Source organism: Stylophora pistillata, chromosome 6 (assembly GCF_964205215.1).
Source record: "Stylophora pistillata chromosome 6, jaStyPist1.2, whole genome shotgun sequence".
Lineage (NCBI taxonomy): Eukaryota > Metazoa > Cnidaria > Anthozoa > Scleractinia > Pocilloporidae > Stylophora > Stylophora pistillata.
In genome coordinates, this window is record NC_142524.1 from 31,549,443 (window position 1) to 31,559,890 (window position 10,448).

The window sequence follows — 10,448 nt, forward strand, 5'->3', positions numbered from 1 at the left end:
GTTTTATACCAATATACGCTTCCGGTGTTTTAAAGAATTATTCAAAATGTTTCTCAACCGAAAGAGCATCGCAAATAGCCCAATTCAGTTTTCCCAGTTGGCCGTGAAACGTTTTGAACATGCCGGAATTTTCCACGGAAAATCACCTTTTGTTAGCTTGCTCTAAGCGTAAACGGGGCGCGAGAGTAGCTCGGAGTGGGAGAGGGAAGGATGCAATGAACGGAACAGGCTGTTATTTAATAATGAATTTTGATTGTTTAACCACGATGGAATGTGATAAGTCTGTGCATGTCCTAAACATCGTGACGATTAAGTGTCACAGGAAACTTTGAAATTATCTTATCATATCATATCACGAGTTGTAGCACATGTACTAACTGAGAAATATAACATTAATAGTTTCAATAGGTAAATTCTTCAGTCAAAGTCAGCGATCTCTCGGGCCAACGCATTGCACGTCTTCATTGGATATGGCCTTAATGCGGGTTTTCGATTCTCCTCCTCCTCGGGTATTTTGAGCACATCTTCTCCATATTCGTCCTCTAAATATGTCTTCCAGGACTTGGGAACTGGAAATACGAAGCCCTCAAACTCCATTTCCTTTAGTGGAAAAACGTCTTCATTTCTTTTTTCACTAACAAACAAATCGATCATGAGTCCGTCGTGCCACTTGCAATTGTAGGAGAGGCAGTAACCATAGCAACTTGCCTTATCTCTTAAACGATGGTTCATTGGTCTAAAATAATAACCAATTTCTGGGTGAGTCGGGGAAACTACGTCTCGGAGCCAATTAGACAGAAGGTTTATGTCTGTAAAAGAATTCTGGTAGAAAATATCATCCGGGAGATCTCTGCTTGCTACTTTAAAGAATTTGATGTAATCCTCCAAAGGCATTTCTATATCGACGTCATGATCCCAGGGGATGAATCCCTTGTGTCTGGCAGCCCCTAAGAGCGTCCCGCAAGCTAACCAATAGCGGATGCGGTGTTTCGTAGCCAAGAGATGAAATATTCGTAACATTCTGGTCATCACTAGCTGGGATTGCCTCAATGGGGTGTTCGCCCTGTGGCGAATATCGGGACATTGGATGCCTGTGCTACCCATCTCACACAGACCTCCCAGGTCGGTATAAAGTTTAGGGCACATTTGGCCAATTTCGAGTTTCATGTCGCATTTCGGCCTGGATATGTTTTTGTTTGCAGGGACAAGTTTACGTAGGTACGGTTCCATATGGTGAAGCTCCTTGAACATTATCACAAAAAGAATATAGAGAGTTGTAGTGAATATCATAAGTCGGCACCAAATCTTGAAGCTGGACATGAATCGGTATCCACGCATCTTAACAGAAACAAACGCATCAAGAAATTGTCTATTGTTCCGGCTCGATTTCACACATTAGGTAGTAAACAATAGTCCTTTTGTTCTCTGTAGCGCTGGGGGACTTTGGCCGAAGCGACGCGAAAAAGTTCGTGACTAATCGGAAAAAAATTTTTGGCATCACAATTAAGCTATTTTGGAAGAGTAGGTAGCGCATATTTGCACATGACAGGTAAATTGTCACCGGAGTACCCCAAGGGAAAATTAAACGCTGATTTAGCCGCTTCGGAGAAGTGGGTAGCGTAAATGTGTCTCGTCGAGTCAACTCTCAACGGTCTACACCAGGAAAAAAATTGACCGCTAATGTGAAAATGCACACATAGAGAATTCAAAATACGTTGTGTCTCATTCAGACCACCTCTCTCCGTATAAATCTTTCTCCAGAAACTGTCATAATTCTAAAGTCTAAGTCGTCATAGTTCTAAACTAAAGTCTAGTCTTTCCGAGCGTTTAAAATTCCCGCTCGTATGCTAATCGGAAACTTCGACAAATCCCTCGTGTGTTCTGAAGCTGTTGCGCCTTTGTTCAAAAATGGCCATATAGGGTCATTTTTCGCTTGTCTAACAAAGCCTATTGTTATCAAATTTGAGCCACTTTTCTTGATACGAAGATAACGATTACTGTACTGGCTGAAATAGTGTACAATATATGGGACCGTGGGACCGGTCACTAAGGAATCCTTCAATCCCCCCCCCCCCCCACAACAAGTCGAGAGATAATGAATAATTCCTCAGAAATGTTTACTGTACAGGTCTGTAGACTCGAATGCTCGAATAAGTTTTTAATTTCACGAAGATCTGGTTTGACTGTTCAAAAAGGAAACAAACGTAAACAAAACGAAGCGAAACGAAAATACTACAGTGACAACATACTTTACAAGATTTGTGGACTCGCAGGAAACGTAAAGAAAACATTCATGAGAAAAATAAACAAACATCTGGGACCGAACTTTGACTTCTGGAAGTCCGAGCACATGGTCCATACCATAATATCAACAATGCACAGGACGTAGATTTACCAGTCCCGCGCGGACTGAACACGGGAAACGTTTTGTAACTTACAAGGTCTAAGGTATTTTTAAAGTGATTTGCAATGACCCGATTTCATATTTGTCTTGTTTCACTTTTTTCTGTGTTTAATCTGTAGTTGTTGATTTTGAATTTCTGTTGACTCATGATAATCTTCGTAATCTTAATCAACAAGTCTTGTTTCTTCAGCCTGTGCTTTAGAAGACGTTACTCTTATTTTTTTTTATTTGAGTCACCCTTGGCGCATGGAAACATTGCGCGGGTGAACATTTCCTCGGATTCTGTATTTATCATTTTGTATTATGTCTTGGAAGTAAATATCGTTTACAAGGTATCGAGCATGGAGAAAGGAATGAGGTTTTCAGATCGTCACATTTGCTATGAAAAATTTGGTAGGTCACTGGTCAACTGGAAATTTTGGGTCAGATTCCAGATTAGGATCCCTACTCTTCTGTCTATTTTGCTAAAGACCTCTAATTTTATTTGCTTATGAAATAATCAAAGGCCGTTTTCTAATGTTCAACGCTACTAACAAAAGGAAAGTAATAAATTTTGGCTGACTCGGTAATAGTATTTAAGGTTTAGAAAATTTCCTCATGATTCTTCAGCTCCAATAAATCAGAATGAGGAGTCAGCAAATTTTCGAATCAAGTAGCAACGAATTACCAGAATGAATTTTTCAAAAGTCTAAAGAAAAAAAGTTATCATAAACGTAAATCATCAGTAAAAATAAAATTCGGATCTCTCAATACGTCGTCCGCTTATAATATAGATTTCAAGTAACAAATTCGCTTAATTTTGATATCTTCGTCTACTTATTTGTGGTTTCCGCCGTCCGTTTTACTAAAAATAGGGAGGAAAAACTGGAAGTAAGGCGGTGAGTATCCGCACAGTATGGTTCCCGATAGCATAATGTAATTTGCTTCAATGTGACTCGTTACTCACTGTTGACTGAAATGCCATCCGTTACTTTTTTAAAGAGTACGGCCTATCTCCTATTTTTCTGCCAAGCTGTCGTTTGAACTTTCTCTGACTTTAAACCGAGCATAGGTAGCCTTCCCACTTCGCTAAACTTTAAATGATATCTTTTGAAAATCAGGGTCCAAAATTGGTGGGATTATTGCGTAGGAACTGGAAAATTTGCATTCGTTAAAAGGGCTTGTATTGTAAAAAACGTTTTCTTTCGTTGTCAAATTAACAAGACAAAAAACGTTGACTTTCAATGTTTACCTAAGGAAAATCTCATCTCACAAGGAAATCATGACCTATTGTACCATATCGCAGTTAGAAGTCACTGGTAATTATTCCGTTTGTTTCGGAGCAGATGAATTAATTTTTATCACGTACACCTTCCACAACGTGTAAGGTATTGCTGTAGCAACTTCACCTTTCCTTAGTTAAACACATAGTTTATGTGCGGTATTTGCTTATGGAATACTTCTCCTCGACGTATGGGACACATATCTTAGCGTGGGTCGTTTAACTTGAGTTGACAAGTATGATTTTCAATAGCCTTTACTTTCGAACCAAGTAGGCCGGCTAGTCTCTCTGATTTCAGCGAGAAAATTGGCACTATGAGTCTTAAGATCACCGTTACGTTTAGATGACACTTCGTTATAGACAGTGCTCTTCTCGCTTTTTCTTTTGATGAAGGTCATTCTGAAGCGATCTTAACGAAGAGTGGTCATTTTTTCCGTAGACCATCGTCGCTTAGCTACACGCAAAAAAGCGTCGTGAACAAAAAAAAATTTATCCATCTCTCTGATACAGCAAATCGTTGACCTTCAAAATCACAGTAAACAGTCAAAAATGATGATGATGATAATCATAAGCATTATCATGATAATAATTCGAGACCAACTTATTTTTAAAGTCTTCCAGATGCTTCTAATTACTTGCTATGGTTTGCAAGGTCATTTTGAATTTTCAGTCAGAGGTATATCATATGCTTCTGATTTTATGAAGTGACGATTTTCAAGATAGATGAAAACGTGATGCCATACTGTTTGTCCACGATGGGAATAAGAAGGAAGTATTCGAAATTATCACATGACCCTTACGGACTTTGAGGGGGGCGGACGGATCAAAGTGAATCGACCCGGAAATGATGAACTGATTGATAAAAATATTCAACTGAAATCATGAGCATTGGTTCATGTCGTAGGCAACAGGAGAACCAAACTGATATCATCTGCAAGCTGTCAATTTGTTCGTTTATCCCGCATAAATCTTTACCAACACCAGCAGGAATCTTTAAGTCATTCCAAATATCGCACTGTTACGTTTCCAGCGGACATTCCCAGAAGTGTATATAGCATTTCATGAGGCCTGATGAGGTTCGGCTGACACTTCCCCTACAGGTACATGTGTAGGTTGGCTTGCTTGACTGTGCATCACGTGATAATAGGTACTGTCTTGCGTCATCTGTTGAGCACGTCGCCCCGATGATTTTTTTATTCTGATTGGAAAAAAAAAAGAAAATGTACTTTAGAAATACACAAAAGGTTTATAGATAGCTGTCTTGCAGCAATTACTTTAAATTTCCAACTTATCAGCAAAAAAAGGTACAAAAGAAAAGGAATTGTGTAGAACAAACAGTAGATTTGAGTATGCCTATAAAAATGTCTTACCCTTGTTTAGTTTTGCTGCGATGATTTTGAAGTGGTATGGTATGGTCTGCTCTGTTTGTCTTATTACGTACTACACGCCTGAATTGAGCATAGGATATTTAATAAATTTTAAATGTTAAGAAACAGTAAACTTACAGTTGTTTCAACCACGCTAATGGCCGTGTTCGCGTATGGACCACTTGTCGTTACTGAAGAATTACTCCTATGTTGACAAAGGCTCAGATCGTGAACACCGGGAGGTCCTCTGGCTCCTTTTGGTCCAGGTACTCCAGTATCCCCTTTGAAGCCCTGAGTTCCATTGTATCCTTGTGGACCTCGGAGACCAGGGACACCTGGAAGTCCCTGACGGCCAATAGCACCAGCGATTCCGGTTTTTCCTGGAGGCCCTGGAGACCCTTTAGGACCTTGAAGTCCTTTGGGACCTGGGGGCCCTTGTAAGCCTAAGACCCCTGGCGGACCGATAGGGCCTGGTGGTCCTTGAAGTATGGTACCATGGTGATCTGTCACCAACTTAGTCTTATTTATCTGCAAAGTAAAAACAGCAATTTTAATTTCTAGCAAAATTTTTCGGAATGGTGGCACAAAGGAGGTCGTATCCTTACAAAACTAAAACGCCTGCCTTAGAGCACCTTGAACGTGTGATATCGGTTAGTGGTCAATGACGTGGCATCGTCTGGAAGATCTTAAAGGTAGGTATGATGATGAAGATCATGGAAAGCACGCGCTGCTTGTACACCATTCCAGTCCGAATGTTATGAAACATTTCAGTATAGTTAAACAAAGAAAATATCTTCAACATCCAGAAAAGGAAAACTTACATTGGCAAATAAATAATCCAGTCTACTTCTCTGAGTCGTCAGGTTTGCATTCATTTTACTTTCAGTTTTTTTCAGCTCATGCATTGTGTTTTGAAGAACGGTTATAGCATTCCTTATCAAGGCTTCGTTCTGAGTTAGCTTTTCCAACTCTTGCTTTAAACCATTAGCTGAGTCCTTCACGACAACCTGTGATGGTGGTGGCGGCTGAGGTGCCTTATTTGGACCTGCCGTTGTTAAAAAAAAAAAAAAAACCATGACATGAAATAGAATGACTGAAATGAAAATGCTTGCTAAGTATGGGGGAATAAAGAGAGAATCGCGCAATGGTATTGAATCCGTACAAATATCGTTGACGCTTATAAATGTGTTTATGGGGATGACTTTAATTGGGTTCGGTTTCTTGAGTGCGGGCTCAGGTTCCCGAACAGTGGCATCATGTAATCAAACCTAGACATTAATCTGATCCAGTTTTTGAAAAAAAGAAAGGGCAGGACACCGGAAAAATGCTACAGCTTTGATTCAGACGTCTTAATCGCCTCGTTTCGAGCTATATGCATAAATTATCAGTGTTTTTTTTTTTTTTTTTTTTCCTGAAACCGTTGACTTCTTTTAAAAATGAAACAAACTCCAATGAAATGGTTAAATTGGTTCGACAAATAATTCATTACGCTTACTTCTCTACAATTGGGTCAGCCCGAGTTTTATCAGGTTTGTCAAAGTTTGGCGTCTGAAACTGGCCGTAGGACGCCACCTTCATCTTTGAATTAGTCTTTAAGTTTAACTTAGTACTTAAGCTTGTTTTTCCGCTGTTTGATGCACATTAAAGATATCAGGTCCGCAGTACCACACTGATAAAGTTTTATCCGAGGAATTCGGTTGCACATGTGAGTGCTTGAGTAATGTCATTATTTGAATTTGTGATGTTTACGTTATCCATTGATGTACCACAATGAAACGTTAGATCAATCAAGTAAACTGAGTCATGTTTTTCTAGGAATAAGTTACCTGGAAACTGCGAGATGGTTTCTGCCGGTTTTCTAAGAAGAATCCAGACATCTAGCACCAATGAAATCAACGTTAACAAAATGAAAATTAGGACAAGAACGCGTAAAATAAGAAGCTCACTTGGCATGGTCTTCTGTTGTGCTTGTTGTAGACTACAGATAGATCACTTCGCTGTCCTCAGAGTGGAGGGATTTGTTTCTCATCTTAGTCATCCAGCAATCCCCTGCTTTATGACGCGATGGAATGGTAAAATCCTAGAAGGACAAGAAACCACTCAAATTCCATTTAGGCAAAGAATAGAGGGAAAAGTCCAATTAAAGTGAAGACTAGCTTAGTACAAGTAGAAAAAAAAATTTGGTAAGTAAAACACAACAGGTTGTAGCCGTCTAGACAACAAACAAACTGGTATGTCAGATCTGGCTTACAAGGGAAATATAAAGTGAATATTACTTGCGATGGGAGTTTTTGATTCCTTAAGGATGAGTGTTCTTCATTGATTGGTAAACTGCTCTAACAATTGAGGTGAACGAACTCCAATCGCTTTTATAGGAACAAAGGCTCGGACTTTTTAACAAGTGGTATTATATCGGTTGAGTGCTTCTACTGACACACTGTCTTAGATTAATTCCGTCGATGAAGATGACTTCCAAAAGGAAGGAAATCAGTATTTAGTTAGCAAAGGGCCACATTGGGGTGGTTTAGAAAACGAAATCCTTTTTCCATCTGAGACCTACATTTTTAATTAAAGTCGACGTATTCCGCCTAACACCCTGCTTGTTCTTTAACATTGTTCTACTCTGTTATTGGCAACTAGGTTCAAAGGTCGTTGGTGGCAAAGACGTGACCGATATTTAATGCGGCTTCCATCTATTGAGAGTCTTAAACACGGGTCAGATTTTACAAAATGTATTCCTTTAAGAATGTAATGCAGCAATAAGCCGCTATGCTCAAACACAAAACAAATCCATGGAATAGATAAGTTTTATTTAAAATAATAAACTTTGCATTGGGGTGGCATTTACTGTGAGGCCAACTATCCTACACTGATTGCTACGTAAATACTTTTCATGTATGATGTATTTGGACAACTGAGCATCACTCATAACCTTCGTGTTCATTTTTATCTGCATTTTTCATCAATCATAACGATTTCTTGTCCCTAAGTGTACCATATCTGCTAATGTTCGACATATCATCATTTATTTAAATCAGATTTCTCTCTTTCAGAGAAATCGATGGTTTAATCAAGGTTTCCCTGAGCGTTATGTTATCCGTCCCTAATGTGATGTTTTATAGCATGCCGTGACGTTAGCGTCATTCTTATGCACCCCTTTGGCCATTTGTATTCACCAACTATTAGTTAACGTCAGCGCTGCTCAGTGAAAGGATTCGAAAGTACCCGTTCCTGAAAGTCCAACGAGCTTTGACTAATAATTGGCAATTTGATACTTGTCAGAATTGTAGCCTCAGTCATGATTACAACATGCCACTCTCTCAATGAACTTTCGAAGGGTCATACTTAAAGTTTTGAAGAATAAAAATTTTCAGAGGGGAAATGGTAGACGAAAGTTAGTTAGTATTTTAAAATAGGGCCAAGTGATGGCATCTAGAAGAGTGCATTCCTTAAATGCTGACAAAACTGGAAGACAACAAGCTTATCAAACGGACCAAGGTATCGAAGCTGACTTTGTAACAGGAAATTAAGCTGGAGGACAAGTGGATTTCCTGGGCAAAACGAGCAGTAATTTATCGAAACGTGTTCTCCTTGCCGTGATGATATCCGTGTGCCTGTTTTCAATAGTATCATTTGTCTTGATCGTCGCAGTCATAAGTGGGCAAATTGGTGTCAGATGTAGCTGCTCGGAGAGCTCAGATAATCAACAGAAAAAAAGTATTGCCTCGTTTATTTGTCTATTATCTATTACCAATCCGTGTTCAAGCCTTACTTTATAAATCAAAACTTAAGGCATGTATTTCGAGTTCTGTAGAATTATTGAATTTTCGTTAAACAAAATTACCAAAACTGCCTATCATGCGACTGGAATGTCTCAGCTTAAAAGAGCAAGACAATTCAAGATTAAAGCACAATTTTAGTTAACCTGATAATAATAACATAAACTTATTGAGCAGGGCGAAAACTAAAAAGAAAATGAAAAGTTATCATTAGGATCTCGTTACGGTAAAAAGGATGCTCCTCTTGTGTAAGATATAATTGTCCTGTACGAGAAAGCGGGGAAATTGGCATCATGTACGAGATGAAATATTGATTCAGTCAGGGAGTATGTGCAGATGCTGGGAGTATGTGCAGATACTATAAAGCAAGGTTGTTGACCTTACGCTAAAACCGGTCATAAGCAATAAAAAAGAATCCGAGGATTTTTAGACGTGAACAAATTAACACTATATAGCCTCGAGCAGTGCTTCAGAGGAAGCGTAAGGAAGTAATATTTTCTTTATTTGGTCCTCGTTCGGACCAAATATCATAAAAGGATCCATCGGTATGGTTGGAACATTTGCACTCATAGAACAGAAGATAAAGCAGTTGGGTTCCATGTATCGTGATAACAACTGCTAATTAAGATAATTAGTATAACTACTGAAAATCTTATGTAAATATTTTACACTTTGTTTGTTCTTTTTTTGAATGTACGATAACGATGTTCTGATTTAATGGGCAATAAGGATCGTATTTTTTCGCTTATTATCAGAACCCTCAGCTTCTAAAGCGCTCTCGTCCGTTCCAGAAGTTGATAGGAGCTCCAATACAATCAACAAGGTGCTTGCAGAGAATGTTACATTAATATTAGTAAACAAGATTTTGGTAAGTTACATTTTCCCATTTGAAAAATGTGTTTTTGATCTTTCTAACCTTCCCTTAAAATCTGAATTACCATAAGAAAGCGTATTCGCTGAAGAAAAAAAAAGTCTAAAAACATGTCTGACATTTTCCACGCTTTCATTTTGGGCGCTCAACAACAATAAAGGTGTTAAGGTATGAAACTTTATTTTCTGCGCCTCCAAATCCCCTCCCAATATTCTAAGAACTGCCACATACCCTGACGAAAGATTGGAAATAGTGTTACACCTATTCCACGGAGGAAAGAAACTTAACGCTAGGTTTGTCCTGTTATTAGTCCTGATCTGTCTATCCTTGATGCCTCTTAACATTTTATTCTCTTATTTCCTTTCACAAGCCTGACTAATGGACCTTTAGGAGTTAAAAGAAACTGAGCATAGAGACGTCTGGGAGGCACTTAGAGTTATTGAAGCTAAATATCATAACATTATGATAACGGTGAGTTCATAATCGAATGCTGGTGTTTTGTAAACATATGTCACCCTTCCATTTGTTATCAATCACTTGAAAACACAGGAGTCATACTAACACCTTCAATTACGAGTAAGCGGCATTCGATTGGTAGTTGTTAATTAGAAAAATATAACTGAAGATTTCTACGATTAAAGCGCGACTGAAACCAAGCGAGTAAAAGATTATGACTCTGCGTCTCATGACACATCATTTTGAGAAATAGACAGCACTCTGCAAAAGTTTAGGGCCGCAAAGTACTTAAATGAAAACTTGGCCTCGA

General features: G+C 38.8%; 2 protein-coding genes and 1 long non-coding RNA gene across 4 annotated transcripts in view; 1 reads left to right on the forward strand and 2 right to left on the reverse strand.

Annotated features, from left to right (window-relative positions):
• Positions 1-95: 95 nt before the first annotated feature.
• On the reverse strand, positions 96-1,751 carry LOC148729401 (uncharacterized). The gene has a single exon (XM_088725590.1). The coding sequence runs from the start codon at positions 1,336-1,338 to the stop codon at positions 418-420; it is 921 nt and encodes a 306-aa protein (XP_088581716.1). The 5' UTR covers positions 1,339-1,751; the 3' UTR covers positions 96-417.
• Positions 1,752-4,139: 2,388 nt separating this feature from the next.
• Positions 4,140-7,358, reverse strand: LOC111318984 (uncharacterized). 2 transcript variants are annotated; one of them, XM_088726046.1, is made up of 5 exons: positions 6,979-7,358; positions 6,859-6,909; positions 5,854-6,077; positions 5,171-5,560; positions 4,140-4,863 (listed from the first exon to the last, which is right to left on the reverse strand). In XM_088726046.1, exons 1-5 carry the CDS (start codon positions 6,983-6,985, stop codon positions 4,684-4,686), a joined length of 852 nt encoding a protein of 283 aa, XP_088582172.1. In that variant the 5' UTR covers positions 6,986-7,358; the 3' UTR covers positions 4,140-4,683. The 2 variants fall into 2 exon arrangements, with proteins under 2 accessions (XP_088582172.1, XP_088582171.1); XM_088726045.1 differs by having other exon boundaries at positions 6,859-7,358.
• A 2,659-nt stretch (positions 7,359-10,017) lies between these two features.
• Positions 10,018-10,448, forward strand: part of LOC148729402 (uncharacterized) — a 1,080-nt gene continuing 649 nt past the window's right edge. The window contains exon 1 of the long non-coding RNA XR_015989071.1: positions 10,018-10,153. This is a non-coding gene — a long non-coding RNA (uncharacterized LOC148729402). The remainder of the gene's footprint in view (positions 10,154-10,448) is intronic.

Bases quoted from the DNA above. Each gene is read 5' to 3' on its own strand.
- LOC148729401 (XM_088725590.1), bottom strand. From the start codon at position 1,338: ATGCGTGGATACCGATTCATGTCCAGCTTCAAGATTTGGTGCCGACTT.
- LOC111318984 (XM_088726045.1), bottom strand. From the start codon at position 6,985: ATGCCAAGTGAGCTTCTTATTTTACGCGTTCTTGTCCTAATTTTCATT. The intron at 6,078-6,858 runs GTAACTTATTCC...TAACAACGGCAG, and splicing joins AACCATCTCGCAGTTTCCAG to GTCCAAATAAGGCACCTCAG. The intron at 5,561-5,853 runs GTAAGTTTTCCT...TTTACTTTGCAG, and splicing joins TGGATTATTTATTTGCCAAT to ATAAATAAGACTAAGTTGGT.